At 35.0% G+C, this 23199-nt stretch overlaps 1 protein-coding gene across 1 annotated transcript in view; it reads left to right on the forward strand.

The window, feature by feature from the left end:
* Nucleotides 1-23199, forward strand: part of LOC136025983 (bestrophin-2a-like) — a 142582-nt gene that overhangs the window by 38850 nt on the left and 80533 nt on the right. Inside the window, exons 3-4 of the mRNA XM_065702120.1 lie at nt 17322-17456; nt 21528-21694. Coding sequence (XP_065558192.1) covers nt 17322-17456; nt 21528-21694 — 302 coding nt within the window. The remainder of the gene's footprint in view (nt 1-17321; nt 17457-21527; nt 21695-23199) is intronic.

The raw sequence follows: 23199 nt of genomic DNA on the forward strand, positions 1-23199 counted from the left end.
TTTTTTTGTATTTGTTTATTTTTTTCTTTTTGTTCTTCTCTCTGTGAGTAAGCGATTATTTTTTCTCCAAGTAAGTGACTACTTTGTCTTCCCCCTTCTTTACAGGCCAAAGAGCCTTTCGAGGGAATAGTAAAGTGCAATAATTTATGAGAATTTTATAATGAATAAATCTTATTTTATGTTAAAAATTTTGCAATCACTCAGTAGTTGAGATTCAGTCCTATCCATCTACAAAATAAATTTTTGAAGTCTTGTGTACATTAAGTTTAGATTAAAAATATGTTAAAATTGGTTGAAGTTTATTTAAAAAAGGATAATTGTCCTATTTTTAAGCAAGTTTATACCATTCTCTAAGAGATAAATCTAGATAATATAAAAAATGAGGCTGGGGAAATGGATGGATCCGAAACTAGCAATTCAATTGACATAATGTCGTAAACTGGTAAAAACTGGGAAAATATCGTAGAAGATTGTCGTAAAATTGCGTGTTTCGTAGGAAACATTTATCTTAAGTACCAAAGAAAAATTTAACATTTTGCTTTTGCAATAGTTTGTTTTACTTTGACAAAAGAAATGGTAAGAAACAGCAAACTTGCTATTTTAAAATAGCGACATGAGTTTTTGTTCATCCTGCATATTTATAATTCTAAGGGAAACTGCTCGTACACTTATTCTATTCACCAAGAGGCTATAGCCCATTATAGAGGGTGATAGCCCTCAATATGAACAATTCGAAATTTTGTTTCCGCCAAACGAAAATTAAATTTATGACATCTTTCACGATATTTTATCAATTTATTTGTTGCTTTATTTTGTTGTTGAAATTTTCATTTTATCTTAATATTTCGGCTCCTATGGCCTAGAGTTTCTTCTTTATAATATATCGTTCTCTAAGATTTTCTATAGTTTTCTTCCATTTAGCATTATTCGGATTTCTTTCGGATTTCATTATGTCTATAAGTGTCTTCACGAATAAAAAACATTTATTGTGAAGTAAAATTATACGTTTACCCTTTATATTGACATCATTGCAACTCACGTCCTCGTATAGTTTAACAATAGTCATTGATGGCTTTAACCTATGATTGTGACGTTATTCATCATTTTGTACACTTGGATTTTGTCCTCCCAAGACCTTCCACTTTTGTCAGTTTTTACCCTGTCTAGGATGAAATGACACCCTCTCAGCGCCTCCCGGCACCGGCACCTGGTGTACACGGGCTTGGGGAGTGAGCAACCCATCTTCCCATCCCCAATTAAGGACTAAACATAAAATTTATCCAATCGTGGGCATTTTGAGTCGTGGGCATTTTGAGTCGTGGGCATTTTGAGTCGTGGGCATTCTGAGCGTGGGCATTGTGAGCGTGGGTAAAAGGATCGTGGTGATTTGGGAACCACCCGAAAGCAGAATTGAACCGCATTTTTCGGACAGTCTCCTGTATGAAATATTGTCAGTCAGCGGGATACCCAGAACAAACATAGACATTTTCTCTGGAAAACATCTTACAAATCTTTATCCGCTTTTCGAAGTGCCAATGCTTCAGAACCAGATTTGATCACTGTCATCACTGTAGCTTCCAAAATTCTAATCTTGGTTTGTTAGCTTGAAACAGCACGTATTTTGAGGGGTGTGTTTGTTTCTGTCAAAACATCAATAACAAGACAACAAAAAACAATACAGCAAAGCTAATAAAAGTTTACAATCAAGAGTGGTGCCACTCACCCACCCTCCTAGACCTTCTAAATGGCCTGAGTGTGATTTACATTTTATTGAGGATGATATCTATTTGTCATAATGTTGACAAAAACGAGTAAATCATGGTAAAAATCAAGAAATCTGGTGAGAAACGTATATATATATATATATATATATATATATATATATATATATATATATATATATATATATATATATATATATATATATTAATTCCTGAAAATCTTATCAATATTTGATTTTGTCATCTTCTGATTGTAAAAAAAAATTGAAGTTTAAAACGTATTTTGTTTTCGCTAAAGTGAAAATAGCGCTATATCATCTAGAAATCTGTGGTAGCAGTGGACTCACTCCTCTTTGTGGTAATCTTTGTGATAAAATTTTCTTTGTTTAAGGATTAATATATTCATCTACAATTGAATTTGTTATCTTTGCGTTTATTGTGACTGTACTTTTATTTCTCCTTGTTTTGGGTTTTATTTCTTCATTAATGACAATATCAATTTTTAAATTGGGATTAGAACTTCCAAATTCCAATCGAATGAGCCCTTTACAAGGTTTCTATGACCCCATCCTTCCTTGTAAAGTGATCGGGGAAAAAGAGAAAGAACAAACTACATTGATGGTTAATGGCTGTTTACTAGACGTAACGCTAGAACGTTGCCACCAATACCACACATCCTTAGTAGGTATTTTATATATACCTTGTTGAGGTTGTGACAGAATACTAACTCTTAAGACCTGGCTAAAACACCAGGAGTAACACTAGAACGTTGCCTGCAATGCCACACACTCTTAGTAGGTATTTGTACATTCCTTGGTGAGGTTGTGATAGAATGCTAATTCTTACAGCTTAGCTAAAATACTAGGAGTAACGCTAGAACGTATCCTTATACCACATACCCTTACTAAGTATTTTATATAAATTGCCGATCATTCAGCTTTTATAATTTTTCTTGGGTGGATGCAGAATTTTTTTAGGACACCGATGAAAGTTTGGCTCTCTCATCGGTATTTTCACCCCTTCAATCCTGTAATAGTTCATTTTCCGACCTTCTGGGGGGGGCAGGTGTCCATTTTGTGTGGCCAATGGAGTAGTTTTTTCTGTTTTTAAGTAGGTGCGCTCGCGATTACTCTCGGTGCTCGACCGTGATGGAGCTTGGCTTTGTGCCAGTTGGGACGGTTCTTAGATTGACCCTTCTGCATAAACTGTTCTTCTGAAGTGATAACTTTACATACAGGTCAATCAAGCATGTACACTGGAGGAGGAATAGGGATTGTACTCCATATATCTTTGATTGTTTTCTCCAAATTTCTAATAGCTTCTTATATTTTTCACATACTTCACATTTTTTTTATTTATCCTTCCCCCTCCTATGGAGCATTGGGTCTCCGAAATAGAATTTTGTATACACGTGCTTGTTTTTAAGAACAATTCAAAGACTTCTTTCAATAAATTTTTGATAATAGGCCAATAGAGCCCAAGAGTTCACAGTCATTATTTCTTTGATTATTTCCGTCATAGTATTTCATATTTATTATGCGGACTATGTCCCATTTTATTTGACTAGATATCAGAAGGTTCTATATAGAATAAGTTAAGGATATATCTAATAGAATAAGTTAAGGATATATCTAATTCCCATACTCCTGGTGCTTTAGCCAGCCCTTAAGATTTAGCATTCTGTCATAACCTCAACAAGATATATATAAATACCTAGCGAAGGCATGTGGTATTGTAGGCAACGTTCTAGCGTTACTCTTGGTGTTTTAGCCAAGCTTTAAGAGTTAGCATTCTATCACAACCTCAACAAGGTATATATAAAATGTATACAAAGGGTTTCCGGTATTGCAGGGAACGTTCTAGCGTTATTCCTGGTGTTTTAGCCAAGCTTTAAGAATTAGTATTCTGTCACAACCTCAACAGGGTATATGCAAATAACTACAATGGGTGTGTAGTATTGCAGGCGACGTTCTAGTGTTACTCCTGGTGTTTTAGTCAGGCCTTAAGAATTAGTATTTTGTCACAACCTCTACAAGGTATATATGAATGCCTACAACGGGTATGTAGTATTGCAGGGAACGTTCTAGACTTACTCCTGGAGCTTTAGCCAGGCCTTAAGAATTAGCATTTTATCACAACCTCAACAAGGTATATACAAATAACTACTAAGGGTGTGTGGTATTGCAGGCAACGTTCTAGCGTTACTCCTGGTGTTTTATCCAGGCCTTTAGAATTAGCATTCTGTCAAAACCTCGACAAATATATATAAAATACCTAGTAAGGGTATGTGGTATTGCAGGCAACGTTTGAGGGTTACTCCTGATGTTTTAGCCAAGCTTTAAGAATTAGCAATATGTCACAACGTCAACAAGGTATATATAAATTGCCTACAAAGGGTATGTGGTATTGCAGGTAACTTTCTAGCGTTATTCCTGGTGTTTTAGCCAAGCTTTAAGAATTAGCATTCTGTCACAACCTCAACAAGGTATATGTAAATACGTACTATGGGTATTTTGTTTTAACCAGGCCTTGAGAATTAGCATTCTGTCATGTGATCGTTGTTTGTGGCATTGCAGTCAACGTTCTAGCGTTACTCCTGTGTTTTAGCCAAGCTTTAAGAATTAGAATTCTGTCACAAACTCAACAAGGTGTATGTAAATACGTACAATGGGTATTTGGTTTTAGCCAGGCCTTGAGAATTAGCATTCTGTCACAGCCTCAACAAGGTATGTATAAAATACCTAGTAAAGGCATGTGGTATTGCAGGCAACGTTCTAGCGTTACTCCTGGTGAACAAAGTATATATAAAATGCCTTCAAAAGGTATTTGGTTTTGCAGGGAACGTTCTAGCGTTACTCCTGGTGTTTTAGTCTGGCCTTAAGAATTAGCAGTCTATCACAACTCAACAAGGAATATACAAATACCTACTAAGGGCGTGTGACAATGCATGCAATGTTCTATATTTACTCCTGGTGTTTTAGTCAGGCCTTAAAAATTAGCATTCTGTCAAAACATCAACAAGGTATATATAAAATACCTACTAAGGGTATGTGGTATTCGTGGCAACGTTCTAGCGTTAAGGCCTCGCGAACGTCCGAATATGATATTCTCTGTTCAATTCTTTTTCAATCGCGGCAAATCAGACAAACGCTCAAGGTTATCAGATTTCACTGCCATCATTAAACTCAAGGGGTTTCTCACTGAAAATTACGATTATTGCATTGTTATTCTTCGTAATTTGGCAAGTAAATAGGAATATTTATTTGCAAAAGAACTATTATTCGAGGAGAAAATTAAAGAAATTATTATTCGAGATTTTTTTTGGGAGGAGGGGGGTTCAACTCATATGAAAGAAATACCAGGAAAACGCGGGAAAACAAACATTTCGCTGAGAAAATTAAGCATTTTACAAAGTTGAGGTGGATGAAGCCCTCCCCTGCGTGCGTGCCTGTGGTCTGGTCATCATTATTTGCCAGGGTGCGGTATAAAATTGTGGAAATTACAAATAAAAAGTACATATTTTCGGGTTTTTAATTCATGCAGACCTATTTACAAAAATAAAATTTAAATAATTGCTCGTAGCGAAGTGACCAATTTACTTCATTTTATCAAACAGTTCGTGGTAACGAACTGTAGTAAGGAGCGACCCGGCTCAATAGTAACCAAAATTCTAAAAAACGCATTTTTGATATCAATAGCTACATGAAAAAAATCGCATTTTAATGCTGACTTTAAATATATCAGTTTTACCTATCTAAAATTACGAGTCTAAGAAAAATTGCCTTATTTAGAAAATAGAGGGAAACACCCGCTAAAAGTAATAAAACCAAAATTACATCCATCCGATTCAGCATATCAGGGAACCCTACCGTGGAAGTTTCAAGCTCCTATCTGCAAAAATGTGGATTTTTTTCCAGGGGTGATCTTATCGAACCAGTTGTCCTAGAATGTTGCGAGCGAGCTCATTCCAACGGAAATGAAGTTATATATAAGTGAATTATATATAACAAATGAAGTACATAGTACCCTTTTTAAGTGATCCAACAAAAATTGGAGGGCACCTAGGCCCCCTCCCACGCCAATTATTTTCCCACAGTCACCAGATCAAAATTCTGAGATAGCCATTTTATTCAGCATAGTCGAAAAACCTTAAAACTATGTCTTTGGGGACGACTTACTCCACCAGAATCCCCGTGGAAGGGGCTACAAGTTACAAACTTTGATCAGTGTTTATGTAGTAATGGTTATTGGGAAGTGTACAGACGTTTTCAGGGAGATTTTTGGTTGGGGGGAAAGGTTGAGAACAGGGGGTTATGTTGGGGGAACCTTCCAAGGAGGATTTTCTCATGGGGGAAGAAAATTTCCATGAAGGGAGTGCAAGATTTTCTAGCATTATTTAAAAATAAAACAATACAAAAATAAATATGAAACAGTTTATTCAACTGAAAGTAAGGAGCAGCATTAAAATTTAAAACTAACAGAATACAGAAGTTCGTTACGTAAGCTAACTCGTAAGTTACGTATATCTTTTACTAGTAAAAACGTTCATAAAAAATTAAAAGTTCGAGTTTCCTTTTTAAGTAACCAAACAATGGAGGGCAACTCCCCCGCTCCTTTTTTCTCAAAGTGATTCGATCAAAACTATGAGAAAGCCATATAAATATGCAAATTTCGTTTTAATTATTCATCTGTGGAGAGCCAAAATCAAGACATGCATTAGTTCAAAAATGTCCAGAAATTAAATAAAAAAAGACATGTTTTTAACTGAAAGTAAGGAGCAACATTCAAACTTAAAACGAATATAAATTAATTCGTATATGAAAGGGGCTGCTCCCTCCTCAACGCCCCGCTCTTTACGCTAAAGTTTGACTCTTTCTCTCAACTCTACTTTTTAAAATAGTAAAAAACTTTAGTGTAAAGAGCGGGGCGTTGAGGAGGGAGCAGCCCCTTTCATATACGAAGTAATTTCTGTTCAGTTTAAGTTTTAATGTCGCTACTTACTTACAGTTAAAAAAAAAATGTTTTTTTTATTTAATTTATCCATACGGGTTCATTAAAAATATTCTAAAGGTCGAGTGTTGCTTGTGTATCTGTATATCTGAATTTGTATTCGGATAAGACTGTAATGACACATGACAACTACCTATACCTAGCAAAGTTGGATTTATACGGTTCTCGTATCTCCCTACTTCTTGGCAACCTTCCGTCGACAATTTCTGGTAACAGTGCCTCAAAATAAAATTTTTGTAGATTTGGTAGCATTTTGTTAGACTAGAATTCTCGGTCACGACCAATCTTTTCATAATATAATTGCTCTTCCCCTAAAAATATTACAAAGTGTACAAAATCAATGTCAGAACATTCCAATTGCATTTGAATTTGGTAATAGTAGTCATGTGTTCTTTTCAGCTTTGTTTCACTATCAACTTTCTTTTCAAGACAGGTATTTTTTTTTAAGCGCTATCCACTCTTCCAATGTAAGCCCTTTTGCTGTCAAAGGGCACTTTACCTCCAAAAGAGCCTTCTCACCCGAAGGAAAAATTGCTATCCCGTTCGGACTGACCCCTAGAAACCCATATTCCTTGTGAATGAAAAGCCCAGCAGAGTTCACAATGCAACCCGTTTTCTTTGCAAAAGCTGCAATAGCTACAGGCTCATACATCTGACCATGCTCCATTGCCTTTGTTTGGCGGTTTCTGGGATACAGCAGCTGCCGAACTAATGAGCCCACAGTCTTCAACCGCCTTTTACAAACAGCACCAGCTACGGAAGCGGTAATTCTGTTGTCTCTGTATTGTATCCAGTTATTATCGATAGGATTTTTCTGAAGCATAGTAGCTTTTTCGATACTGAGGACTTCCGTTGCAGTACATTGGAGGCGGGTCAAAAAATCTGTTTTTGCGATTTCGAGCGCACTGCAATCAAGATCCGGAGCGGTTGCGTTCGAGCCGTAGTTTTGTCTGCTCCGGTTGGCTCCCTGATTTCTTTTGAAGGGAGTTTTGTGGAAGTATTGGTGAAAAGGCGCTTTCTAGCAGACAGTTTTTTACGTCGAGCAGTAGTCATAGCCCTCTGCTGTGCAAGATTTTTAACTGCCTACTTGGTGTAGATCCTACAGTTCTTCGAAATATTTCAAGGCGAACTGAGTGACCTTTCGTAAATCGGATTCCTGCTGCTTTAACACGGGTGGTATATCGTGCACTTTGGCTAACCATGATGTTTTTGCCACCTATAAGCCTTGCAACTATGCTCATAAAACATTCTGCCAGGTTGCTCGTGTTATTTCCTGACAGTAGACAGGCCCTTCTGGTCAGCGTGTCAAAGGCTGAATACACATGGCTGAGAAAGATGTTGCTAGAAGCGTCATCAGGATTAACCTGTAGAACTTTCCCAGAGAACGAGCAGTGGGTAGGACAAAATCTATGGTCACCACGGAAAATGCAGAGGAATTGCCTTCAGCACACTGATGAGATCCTTTACGCTTTTCTTCTCTGTGGTGGCAAATGCAATTGCATTTCTGGCAAAATCACACATTTTCTTTATTATTGCGGCACTAAGAAATCTTTTGCGTTCGGCATTTTTATGCTGCTTCTTATATAGTCTGTTTTCAAGCATTTGCACGCATGATTAGCACACTCAATTTTCTTCTACATTTCTGCCATATGGTACCCTTGCTATAATTTCAGAATGGGTACTCGAATCGCCGTCGGCAACAAATCGAACATATCTTAGATTGTGCATGGATGTTGCTATTCAGAATGCGTCAACTAATATATCTGACTCCATACCTGTACTAGGCCCCTTCCAGTTCATAAGATATGTATGGTTAGAAAAAGATCTATTTACTTGATCCCTGTATTTCACGCAAGTACTGCAATATTTATTTCTAATTCCTAGATTTAAGAGTTTCTTCGAATAGAAACCTATCACCACTCCACAGCCTGAGAGTGCACGATACCTATTCCCATAACTTCGTGTACACCAGCTTCCATCAACTATAACACATGTCTCTACAGCTCCATTGAGTAAATTTTCTCACCTGCTTCCAGTGCCATCCTTCGCTCGGTTTTCCTATTTTCGATAAAATAGTCATAGAGAACTTTTTCCAATTCTACACAAATTTCTTTCTCAAGTTTCGTAAAGACTTTATGAGACGGAGTATTTATTCCAATCATAGAGAAAAGTTCTTGAACCTGGGCGTGAGTCATTCTACCATTTATTGCACCAACCACTATCTCTTTGTTGACACTTACTGTTCCTGTTTCTGTTTTGTGTTTCTTTCTGATAGTATTCACACTATCAAAACCAGTCCTTTTCCGTTTTTTGACTACGGTATCCATTGAGTCTGTTTTTTTAGCCTTCGAGGAGCAAGGGGCTTTTCTGTGGGAATTGTGGCCTCCTCATGACATGATTCGCATTTGAAGATGAGTCTTGAGCGCAATCCAGCTCTATATTCTTTAGAAAATATCATATTCGAAACCAACTTGATGTCTTGGCACCTGTAAATAAAAAGCTAATTGGTTGTGAGGGAGTAAAATAGTAAAGTAGCGATTTTATTGTTTTGGTAGAAGGGAAAGTGCTTTAGCTTCAAAAAGGATAGGTAGTATATAGAGTAGTGAGCGATGTAGCGTTATTAAATGTGAAATAAAATATAAAATATAGCTAGAAATGGGCGAGAAGTGGAAATTATACGATCTAACCGAAAGTTTGTTGTATTTCATTGTCAGATTAAACCACCAAATTTAATTTATGTATTTAAGCAACCCAAAAACTGTCCTGAAACTACCAATCAGGAAAGTCAAGTGTTTCGAAACTTTACAAAATCATTTGGGGCATGACAGGAAATGCCCTCTAAATCGACCCGTGTCGATTTACCAAATTTCAAGAAAAATCACTAACCGAATTCCAAGAAAAATTAAGTCTCACTTGACTCCCTAAAATCAAATTCAAAGTAAAAATCCTTGCCCCAAATTCAGTTGCATCTCAACTATCATTTAGATTTTTATTCGAGTAATCCACAAAGTGTTTATTAGTACGATTAAAAATACCAGTATGCTTTTATGAGTTAGGAGGATCAAATTAGCTCCTTAGTTTCTCAAATCCTTTTAAGCCATTGCAGACATTCTTCCAGAACCTTTATCCGTACTTTTTAATGATTAAATAAAAAACAAGTTTTTTTTAAATGAAAGTAAGGAGCAACATTAAAACTTAGAACGAACAGAAATTATCCCGTATATGAAAGAGGCTGTTCCCTCCTCAACGCCCCGCTCTTTACTCTAATGTTTGACTCTTTCTCTCAACTCTACTTTTTAATACTGCAAAAACTGTAGCGTAAAGAGCAGGGTGTTGAGGAGGGAACAATCTCTTTCATATACGGGGCAATTTCTGTTCGTTTTAAGTTTTAATGTTACTCCTTACTTTCCTTTAAAAAATTCGTTTTTTTACGTAATTTCTGACCGCTTTTTAGTTAATCCATGTTTTGATTTCGGCTCTCCGCAGATGAATAATTAAAACGAAATTTGCATATTTTTTTTTTGCCGAATGGCTTTCTCATAGTTTTGATCGAACGATTTTGAGAAAAAATGTTCGGGGGAGGAGGCCCAGCTGCTCTCCAATTTTTTGTTACTTAAAAAGGCAACTAGAGCTTTTAGTTTTTTTTCAATGGTTTCAATTAGTAAAGATATACGAAACTTACGAATTAGCTTACCTAACGAACTTCTATATTTGCATATTTCTATTACGTATATGAGGGGGGTTCGCCCACTTGTCAATACCTCGCTCATTACACTAAAGCTTAAATTAAAGCCTAAATCCTTAAGAAATACCCCTGAATCACAAAGGCCGTAGAATAAATAGTTGAAATTACTAAAAATACTTTAGCATAAAGAGTGAGGGATTAGGAGGAAATGAACCCCTTATATGTGTAATATTTTTTGTTTGTTTTAAGTTTTAACGCTGGTCCTTACTTTCAGTTGAAAACACTTTCATATTTATTTTTTCATTGTTTTTTTTTAAAATCATGCTAGAAAATCCTGCCCCCTCCCCTTCATGGAAATTTTTCCTCCCCATGACAAATTCCTCCATGGAAAGCTTCCCCCACATAACCCCCTCTTCTCAACCCCTCCTTCCAACCAAAAAATTCCCCTGAAAACGTCTTTACACTTCCCAATAATCATTACTATGTGCAAACACTGGTCAAAGTTTGTAACTTGCAGCTTCTCCCACGGGGACTGTGGGGGAGTAAGTCGTCCCGAAAGACATAGTTATAAGGTTTTTCAACTATTCTGAATAAAATGGATATATCAGGATTTTGATTGGACGACTTTTGGAAAAAATGAGCGTGGGAGGGGGCTTAGGTGCCCTCCAATTTTTTTGGTCAATTAGAAAGGGCGCTAGAACTTTTCATTTCCATTTGAATGAGCCCTCTCACAAAATTTTAAGACCACTGGATCGATACGATCACCTCTGGAAAAAAAAATGAAAAATAAATAAATAAACACGCATCCGGGATTTGTGTTCTGGCAAAATATACAACATTCTACATGTTTGTAGATGGGAGCTTGAAACTTGTACAGTAAGGTTCTCTGATACGCTCTATCTGATGGTGTAATTTTCTTCAAGATCAAATGACTTTTAGGGGTGTTTTCCCCATTTTCTAAAATAAGGTAAATTTTCCCAGGCTCGTAACTTTAGATGGGTATGTTTTTTAGAGTTTTGGTTACTATTGAGCCGGGTCGCTCCTTACCACAGTTCTGTAGTAACTGTTTGAAATTACCTCTACTGTTAAGTTGGCTTTATTTCGGAAACAAAATGAAAAAAAGAAGTTTTTTAGCTGAAAATAAGGAGCGACATTAACGAAATGGAATTACTCCGTATATCAAAGGGGCTTTTCCATCCTCAACGCCTTGCTCTTTACGCTAAAGTTTGACTATTTTTCTCAAGTTTTCTTTTTAAAAAAGCAAAAAATTTTAGCGTAAGGAGCGGGCCGTTGAGGAGGGAAAAACCCTTTTAATATACAGAGTAATTTCTGCTTGTTTTAAGCTTTAATGTCGCTCCTTACTTTCAGTTAAAAAACTTGTTTTCTTTTCTTTTTATTTGTGAACGTTTTTGAATTAATAAATTTTTTTCTGTTTTTTTTCTGTTTCTCTGTTTGCCATCCTGGCATGTCCAATGAATTGTGGAACAGAATAGAAGCAGTTCAAAAAAACGTGTCTAAGAATTATTTTCAAACAGGGTTAAGGACCTTACATTTCCCTTCTTCGGAGAGCAAATCTAGTCACCCTTAAGGAAATTACATAAAAAAAACTAGTTTTTTTTAACTGAAAGTAAGGAGCGACATTAAAACTTAAAACGAACAGAAATTACTCCGTATATGGAATGGGTTGTCCCCTCCGCAATGCCTTGCTCTTTACGCTAAAGTTTTTAATTGCTTTAAAAAGCAGAATTGTGGCAAAGAGTCAAACGAAATAATTGTTGGCTTTAAGATTCGATTAGGCCAAAATATTCACCAGATTTTTTTTACTTCTATTGACATAAAAACCGCCAAAATCACTAATTCAGGAACGTCAGGCAAACTCCAAATGTTTAACATGGGAGGTATAGGAAGATTCTTTGAGAGTCCGTCCTGCCTTAAGTCTAGTAAACAGCCATAAACAATCGATTTAATTTTTCTTTTTCCTTTTCCCCGGTGACTTTGCAAGGAGGGACGGGGTCATAGAAACCATGTAAAGGGCTCATTCGATTGGAATTTGGAAGTTCAAATTCCAATTTTAAAAATCGATGTAGCCATTAATGAATAAATGAAACCCAAAACGAGGAGAAATAAAAGCCAACAGTCACAATAAACCTAAGAATAGTAGATTTAATTGTAAATGAATAAATAAATCCTTAAACAAACAAAAATTAAAGTTAACAATCAGGTCTGTTACCTAAGATTTCTAGAGGATATAACGTTATTTCCACTTTAGTGAAAACAAAATACATTTTAAACCTTATTTTTTTTACAATCAGAAGATTAAAAATCAAATATTGGTGAGATTTCCAGGAATCAAAATCAATATATATATATATATATATATATATATATATATATATATATATATATATATATATATATAAATATATATATATATATATATATATATATAAATATATATATATATATATATATATATATATATATATATATATATATATATATATATATATATATATATATATATATATATATATATATATATGTATATATATATATATATATATATATATATATATATATATATATATGTATATATATATATATATATATATATATATATATATATATATATATACATATATATATATATATATATATATATATATATATATATATATATATACATATATATATATATATATATATATATATATATATATATATATATATATATATATATATATATATATATATATATATATATATATATATATATATAGAAACCAATATATTAGAAGTAATTTTATATGAGAAACTAAATATATATGTAACAATCAGTTTACGTTTCTCACCAGTAATCTTGATTACTTTCTTGATTACTTGATTACTTACCTTGATTTACTTGTTTTCGTCAACCTTATGACAAATAGATATCATCCTCAATAAAATTTACATCACACTCGGGCCGTTTAGAAAGTCTAGTAGGGTGGGTGAGTGGCACCACTCTTGACTGTAAACCTTTATTAGCTTTGCGTTATTGTTGTCTTGTTATTGATGTTTTGACAAACAATGTCCGAAAAATGCGGTTCAATCCTGCTTTCAAGGCTATACTGAGAGAAAAGTTGAGATGGCTTAGGCACGTTTGTGGATGAAGGATGACCAATTGCCGAAGATTGTCTTTTTTGACCAACCGTCAAAGGCTAAAGTGAAAGCAGGCCGTCCACGGTTGCTGTGGGAGGATGTCATAAAGAAAGATTTAAAGGAAATGGGAACTTCCTGGAAGGGTGTAAAGAGGGAGGTTTTGAATAGACTGAGATGGAGAAGAAGCGTTCGTAGCGTTGTTGAACTCAGGCAGCTAGGTACTGCAGTGAGCTATTAGTAGTAGTAGTAGTAGTAGTTTTAAGCAAATCACAAGTGACGTTATGACCAGAAAAAGGCTTACTGGTAATTTCTGTTCGTTGTAAGTATGACTGAATTATCAATTTTAATTTCTGTTCGTTTTAAATTTCATTTATTAATTAATAGTGATCTCTGTTCAATTTCAGCTTTGTTCATATCACCCTTGTGTCCCTTTTGACCAGCAGATAAACAAACCCTAGAGGAACATTAAGGGCAAATTAAGTGATTTTTCGAGAAACTGTGAAATATTATCTTTGGTCTCAGACCCAGATATACTCTTCCTATCAGGGATTTCCAAAATGTTCCCAAATTTCTTGGCGCAAATGTCGGGGCATAGGTTATATTTTCGGTGAAAATTCTTGTTTCTTATTGGTTAAAAGTAAAAAAAGGAAATAACAACTTCTTGGAAGGGAAAATTAATTATATAGACTAATAAAACCTGAAAATGGTACAGATGGGTGCTAATATTTTGGTGGTGTTTCTCGTTTCATATTAGCCAAAAGTAAAAACAAAAGAAAAGAAAAACAAACTTCATGGATTCGAAAATTCTGATATAGGCTAATAGAAAAAAAAACCTAAAAAGCGATTCGAAATAAAATGACCATTCAAGTTAATCTTACAACGAACAGAAATTACTACGAAAGGAATTTTGCTACTCTCCCTAACATACCGTTAACCTTCTAAAATATATTGTTTCTTGTGTGCTATACTGAAAAGTAAACATATATTAATGTTTTCTCAATAATTATAACATTGAAAAACAAGCAATTAGTGTTAAGTTTCCTTATCTAAATTCTTGCATTGAAACTTCTGGCCTTCCATGATTTCATTTCTATTTTCTAGCTTCTGTATTTTTTTTATATTAATACTCCTAACTCTTAAGCTGAGTTCAGAACTGGAGTTTAGTTGTATTTGGCTCTTTAATAACACTTTCGGCTCTATTGTTGTCATGTTCGAGTGAAATGACCCTCCTCATTGGCAAGGATCTTTCATTTGCTGTTGCGAATACACTTATACATAGAAGAACGATTTTCTCAATGGTTTTGCTGTGTCCACGTTTTTAATGTTGTGACAAAAGAAGTTTCATTGTTGTCTTTTCTGTTGGCTTTAGGTTCAGGTTCATTTTAGTAATAAATAAGTTACAAAATGTCCAGAGCCCGGCTTTAGAAGACAAATTCGTAATGCACGGGATGGAAATAAACTTCTTTAAATAAATACAACATCCATACTTCACTACATGCAATTCATATAAAAGTAATTAAACATGTTCCCCCGCCCATTGCCAGGTTAACAACACCACCCGTTGATAAGTCCAGCGAAATAAACATAAAAATAAATAAAAGATACCAAGAACCCTGGAGAATGCCCAGGTCCAGTATCATAAAAAAACGGATAAAATTGGAACAAACTTAACATCCCAAAGCCGACCTCCACTAACAAACAACAATTCACTTATCACAAAAAAAATCAATAAATCAACATAAGTTTAAGTTTTCGTTTAGTTGTTTTAGTTGATTTTGAAGTATCCAATTTAGACGTATAAATATTCCAATACCAAATTACCTAGTTTCGAAGAGAAAATTTCGATCTTTCTTCTTGGCTGATATAATTTATTGAAATTGCTAGTTAGTTGTCTGTGGTCAATACTTTTAAGTAGGAAAAGGTTCGAGGAACGAAAAAACGAGGGAAGCAAACCACGGTCATGCTTCAGTTTGAAGAGGATAGATTCAACCGTCACAAGATGTCTTAAAGGAAGAATATTAAGGAAGCAATACAGAGAATCAGCTGATGACTTCGCTGGATATAATTTAGGGGAAGGCAAATAGCTCTTAAGGTTAAAGCTTTGTTCTGTTGTCTCTGAAGTGGCGTAATATGATAACTAAATGTGTTAAGGTAAACAAGTGATGAAAACATTAAATGAGGATGAATAAGTGCATAATAAAGGGGTCCCATTGCTTCAAAGGGAAGGGATGACCTGAGTATTCGAATTATCCCTATATTTCTCCCCAATTTCATCCGCAGATTAGATATATGAGGTTTCAATGATAGATTAGAGTCACGGAGGACTCCGAGGTGTCATAGTTGCTGCTCGTGAAATCTTCATTTTAAAATCACTTGATTCAATTAGTTAAGCTCAGGAACAGCAGCGTTACAACGCGAGAAAACCACAAATTTCGCTATATCAGCGTTAAGAGCTATGTAATTTGACTCAAGCCACAATTGAAGATGGTTGAAAGCTTCTTTCGATGCAAGTTTCAAACAGCTCACATCTTTCCCTGCGACAGTACACACAGTGTCATCCACAAATTGCAAATTTAAACCAAATATTCTCATTGAATTATTCAGGTTGTTCACACAAATTAAGAAAAGTAGGGAGACGAAGCATTGACCCTTGCGGGACACCAGCGGCATTAGATTGACGAGTAATTTCAGATGAAACATCACCTCCATCAACATACTGAGAACGGTCCTTAATATAAGATGCTATTAAGGATTTTAATGGCCCTCTTATACCGTAATGATCCAATCTATGTATTAAATATCATGAGATATTCAATCAAACGCTTTTTTGATATCAAGAAAAATGGAAGCTGATTTTCTCCACGGTCAAGAATATCATGGACATACTGTGTTAGTAATAGAACCACATGAATGGTCGAGTGACATTTGCGAAATCGGAACTGAAGGTGATTTATCATTTCAAAATGATCTAAAAAACGCACTATTCTATTATACAGGCAACGTTCAATTATTTTAGAAAAAGCCGACAGGAGCGATATAGGCCTACAATTTGATGGATTTGTCTTCTCTCCTCCTTTGTAAAGAGCCAATATTCCTGAGTCTTTTAATGACTAAGCAAACGTCCCATTTTTAAATGCCAGGTTTATTAATTAACCCGTCCTCAACGCCTGGCTCTTTGCGCTAAAGTTTGACTCTTTCTCTCATCTATACTTTCTAAAACAATAAAAAAAAACTTTAGCGTAAAGAGTGAGGCGTTAAGGACGGGTCAACCCCCTTTTCTCTCATTGAATAATTTCTGTACATTTTAAGTTTTAATGTCGCTCCTTACTTGAAGTTTAAAAAACTTGTTTTTTTATTTAATTTTGAAAAAAAAAGTCAATTTAGGAAGAATCGCCATTTGAACCTGTTTTAAACTATTATAATATACACTATTAAGATTTGATATCCGATTTAAACCTGAGTAAATTATTTTAACCTGACTTAGCTATATAAATAATATGTAATAAATTATATTTAAAAACAAATTTATGAAAATTTCAAATAATAGAGTGAAACCACGCAAAAATCACGTCGAATCAAAATGAAACAAGACATAAAAGATGAGGGATAAAAGATAAGAGAGAAAGAGGGAGAGAGAGAGAAAGAAACAAAGAGAGAGAGAGAGAGAGAGAGAGAGAGAGAGAGAGAGAGAGAGAGAGAGAGAGAGAGAGAGAGATTGCTGCTTACTGGGTGAATGAATTAGCTCACTTGGATTACAATTGCAGGTATTTCGAGTCTCTAGCTCGCTTCTTCGATCGGTACCTGGAGATGATTCCACTATCCTTTGTATTGGGGTTTTATGTGACCACAATTGCGAACAGATGGTGGCAACAATATGTCGCCTTGCCTTGGCCTGACAAGTAAGTTCCTTTTTTAAATTATACGCTCATGGAAACACGTATAAAAATTTCTGACGGATTCATATTTTGTTCTTTTGACCTTGTATTGATAAACATAGCTATTGAGATTAGAATACATGAGTCCAGTTACTATTTTTTTTTACTTATTTACAGACTTCACTGACGGCAGAAGAACTGAACTAAAAGAAAAAATAAATAGGTCATAAAATCGAGTTGAAGCTCAACTGCTTTATTATATTATATACTTTTTGCCATTATCGTAATGAACGGGAAGTAAAGAACGGCCCTTCTCTATAGTCAATAGGACTAAAAAATGGAAATTTGAAAGGAAGTACACCAAAGGAATGTATCATGATGCTCAGTCTAAATATAGGAAGTCTATTGGGTTTTAAGGCCATACGACACCTAAAATCATCACCCTATCTCATCAATTATAAACCTTTTTAGTATGTGTGGGCAAACTACTTTGAATTGATTGGGAGTGTTGGCATAAGCAAGGTTTGACTTTTTGTTTGAAGCATTTGAGAATGTCTCCTGAAACACAAGGGCCGTTTACTTAAAAAAAATTGTGTAAGAAATAGATTAAAGAGCGAGGTATGAGGAGGGGACAACCCCTCTCATATGCATAATAATTACTGTTAGTTTTAAGTTTTGATGCTGCTTCTTACATTTGTCTGAAAAACTTTCTTTATTGAATATCTGATCTTTTTTTTAAATAGCACCGAGAAATCTGGTTCCTCCTCCATGGAAAACTGCCTTACTCTACGAAAAATTGCCCTACAGAAAAATCCCCCGACGTAAATCCCCCCAGTCAGACTCTCCCTGAAAATTTCTTTATGCTTCCCAATAACAAATACTATATGCAAACAACGGGCAAAGTTCTTAACTTACAGCCCTATCTCTGGGGAATCGGAGGGGTGGGGATCAATTCATCCTCGAAAACATAGCTATTAGACCTTTCGACTATGTTGAACTACATAGCTATCTCAGAATTTGATCAGGCAATTTTGGAGAAAAGGGGCGTGGGAGGAGGACTAACTACACTCCAAAATTTTTGGTCTCTTAAAGAGGGCACTAGAACTTTTGATTTCCGATCAGATGAGCCTTTTTCCGATTTTGAGGACCACTGGCTCGATAAGATCACCCTTGGGGGAAAAAACAAATAAACACACATCCGTGGTCTTTCTTCTGGTAAAAAAATAATTCAGAATTCCATATTCTTGTATATGTATATTCTTACATATATCTTGTACATTATATATATATATATATATATATATATATATATATATATATATATATATATATATATATATATATATATATATATATATATATATATATATATATATATATATATATATATATATATATATATATATATATATATATATATATATATATATATATATATATATATATATATATATATATATATATATATATAAAGTTGTATTTATTTAAATATAATTTCTGTCCGTTTTCAAATCATTCCTGGAGCCCTCTCCCCTGTGTAAATTTCCCCCTACTAATCTACGCACAAGAAATTCTCCCTGTGAACCCTCCCCCCTTAGAAAATTCCACCTAAAAAAATTACGGGTATTTCCCATTAACGATTATTACTATAAGTCAACAATGGGATAATTGCGCGACTTAAAGCTCTTCTTCCAGGGACTCGTTATGCCGGGGGCATGTAATCCCCATAGGCAATGACACTGAACATTTTAACTATGCTGAATCAAGTAGCAATATAAAAATTTTCGTCAGCCATCATTGGGAAAAAAGGAATCTAAAAGGGCTTTAGACGTCCTCCAATCTTTTCGGTAACTTAAAATACGTACTAGGACTTTTTATCTACGTTTGAATGAGATCCTTCTCAATTTTCTAGGACCACTGGTTTGATGCTATTACCCCCTCGGAAAAAACATAAATAAACAAATAAATAAATAAACATGTTGTAATCTTTCTTCTGACAAAACGGATAAAACTCCATGTTTTCTTAGATAGGGGCTTGAAACTTCTACAGTAGGGCTCTTTGAAATATTGGATCTTTTAGTGTGATTTCCATTAATATCACTTAATGTTTTTGTGGTGTTTCTCCTTTTTTGAAAATCAGGTAAAGTTTCTCTGGTTCGTAGCTTTTAAAAGGTTTTTTAGAGTTTCGGTCAACTGTTGGGCCAACTTGCTTCTTACTTAACACTAAATAAGTGATTACAATTTTTTTCTGAGACTAGTGTCAGTTTTCACCCTCTGAGGTTTCCGAGGGGTGTTTTCAAAAGTCAAAACTCATAAATCAAAAGTGTTTCAAAACACTTTCAAAAATCACGTACACCAGGTGACGCGCGCCAAGCATGGGGAAACCTGTACCGTATATGGTAGAAGTGTGCCATGCGTGGCAGAACTGTATGGTATATATGGTGTTAGAATATTTATACCATGTGGTGAAAAGTCAATGCCTCTTCCTAAGTTTCCCTTTTTTTTGGCTGAAAACGAAAAATTAAAGTAAAAAAGGCAGACCAAGCAGAAAACTCATGCAACGTGTTATGTATTGTTAAAGTTATACTTGTCAAGAAGTGTTATAAGACAAGTAACAGAGAAAGCCTTTTTTATTTGCTAAGTCAGTTTCCAAGAATCTTTGCAATTTTGATATTCTCAGAGCTGGAGAAAAGCAAAAAATTTATTCCAAATCTTGGAAAAAACTGGGGCTTTGGAATTGGAGTCGTGGAGTCGAAGTCTTAGCAAATTTTTACTAAATACAGTCAGAGTCAGAGTAACAGAAATTATGTAAGACCCTTTGGAGTTGGAGTCAAAGCTATGGAAACAAATCAAGGCTGGAGTCAAAACAAATACTCCTAATGCTATTTAAAAGTGGCAATAAAGACAAAATTAATATTGTAGGCTAATTATAGTACATAAGATTTTTTTTTCATAGTGCAAAAATACTACTACACAAACAATTTGTTGAATTATTTGTACCACTTTTAAAAAATATACATATAATATTTGCAAATAAATTACGTATAAAGTGTAAAAAGATATAAAACTACTTAATAGATTGCCAGAGATACTTCTTTGGAGTCAAACAACAAAAACTTTGCATATTTGGAGATGAAGGCTAAGAGCATTGGCATCAAGGTTCTCTGATGCGCGGAATTTGATGGTGTAATATTGTTCAAAATCAATGACCTCTTTGGGGGGGGGGTCTCCATTTTTTGAAAATTAGGCAAGTTTTTCATTTATGGGTGGGTAAATTTAAGCTAAACGAATTCTGCGCGTCTAGAGTTGCCAAGATGTTGGTTTTGATGTATTTATTGTTATTAACGCTCCTTTTTTAGATTTTCGATTACCATTAGCACGAGTTGCTAATTGTATGCAGTTCGCTACCACAAACTGTCTGGTTCAAAACTCAGGTTTTTCAAATACAAATAAAAGGCAACATTTAGAGCTTATTAATGCGCATAAATTATCTTATATAAGTGGAGCGCAGGCTCCAACCAGTCTGCAAAAAGACTACAACCAGCTTGAAAAAAGTAGGAGAGTCGCTTTTACGAAGTCCATGGGTGTCACCTCCTTTACGCCATCCCCAGAGGCAGAGTTATGGGACGTTAAACTATGCCTAACAAAATGGCTATCTCAAACTTTGATTGGATGTCTTGGGAGGAAAAGATACGTCACTTAAAATTGGTCACTTTATAAGGGCATTCGAACTTTTAGCACCCCCGTTCAAATGAGCCCTCTCCCGATCTTCCAGGATTATTGGTTTGATAGCGATAACCCTGGTAAAAAAACAAAACAAAACAACAACAAAAATTAAGCACCTCTTTGAGAAAAAATTAACAATGATGATACAACATCGAACCCTTATAGCCTTTATTACTATAGACATCGCTATAGCTTTGCCTGTGATAAAACATTAAATGTGTAAAGGCTCAAACCATTTTTTGAAAAAAATTAGGAGGGTCGCCTTTACTGCATCCCATGGGTGTCATCTCATAAGTTTAACTGTTTGCTTTATTGAGTGGATTAAGCCATAGATATAAGGCAATGCCTTTCGTAGCATTTCTCTTTCAGACTCATGTTAACTGTTTCTCTATACATTCCTGGTAGAGATGAGGAGAGTCGTCTCATTCGTCGTACTCTGCTGCGTTATACAAACCTCATGATGATCCTCGTTCTGAGGTCGATCTCCCTTGCGGTCAAACGCCGGTTTCCTACATTGGAACATGTTGTCGAATCTGGTAAGCAGTTAGATCCCCTATTAGTAATAAACTGATATGTAAAGTAGATATGATAGTCTTAAGGGGCACATACTATTAATAAAATGTGTTTGTTTAACTCAAAACACAGTGTACTTTAAATAAATTACGTCTTTTACTAAAGCAAGCGTTTTTCCAATACGGGAGCTGCCACCCCCTAAATCCTCTTTTCTGGCTTTAAGGCTTAACTCCTGGCTACAATGAATTTTTTTACAACTCTGAAAAGCCTATGCCAGCTTTGCCTTTCTTATAGAGACTATCTGTCTTGGCTTTACTATTTCTATCTGCCTTTGCTTTACTTTCAAGTCTTTGATCACTTTGACCGAATTTTTCACTTAGACCTGACTGGACCAGACTACTCTATACGCTAAAGTAGGTACTGTGGCGTGTCGAATAGGGATTTTAGGGAACGGCTATCTCCCTCGTGCAATAAATGACTAGTTTTTATATTATAATCATCAACATTCTATGCTATCAAATGAACCTATTCTAAAAAAAATGTATAGATTATTACAAAGCCAATAATATAATATTCAATTTGGTGCTAAGAACCCCTTTTACAGAAACACTTTGCGGTAGCAGCCTAGGTATATTTTCTAAACCGTAGCAAATTCTCCCAGCTTGTGAATATTGGTCTTCCAGCTTTCCACTAGTCACAAATATCAATGGGAGATGAAGCCGACATTGTTAGCCAGGTCGCAAACTTCATCCCTTAACTAGCTACGATATCTAGCTAGTACCGAGTTCTAGCCACGTCGGGCACTTCCATTACAAAAGCTTCTGTATTTTCTCGTTCCAACTGCTTAAGACCGCGATACGTCTCAATCTGTTTAAATTTTCGTGTATTTTTTCTATACAGATAAGGATTGATCATGGATCTCTCCAATTGGCTCAAATTATCTAAATTGTAAAGAAGTTCAAACAAGATAAGTTAGTATTCGTTAAGGAAGTTTTGCTAACTTTCAAGAATCCCTTAGATTATTTTGTTCTGCTTGATAAAGTGAAACGGCGTGACTAACTTCTTGGTCATCCAAGCTTCAGCACCAGCAGCTTGGGGAATGATCTTGGGAACACGTCGTTAAAGTCTTGAAGTTGTTTTTAAAAGTTAACTCGGTGAATATTTCTGTTGGTAATTCTGTTGAAGTCGTAATGGAAAATTGTGAGACCCATACTTAAATTTTTAGCGTTTTTAAGAAATGTGAGCATAAGGTGTACAACTAATTTTAAATGGTAAGGTAATAAAGCTGTTAGAGCAATCGGTAGGATTGTTCAGGATGTACATGACATCTGTGCTTGTTTTAGATCCCTGAAGCTCCTTAATGTAGGCCAGATAAGAGATTATCAAGCTGCAGTGTTTGTGTTTCACTGTAAGAATGGTTTAACCCATGATGTTTTCAAGAGTTTTTACCAAATTAATGATGACTTGCATAATTATGGAACTAGGCAAAGTGATAGTATAGTTGTTGATTTGTGTCGTTGTACCAGGT

This window comes from Artemia franciscana, chromosome 1 (assembly GCF_032884065.1).
Source record: "Artemia franciscana chromosome 1, ASM3288406v1, whole genome shotgun sequence".
NCBI lineage: Eukaryota > Metazoa > Arthropoda > Branchiopoda > Anostraca > Artemiidae > Artemia > Artemia franciscana.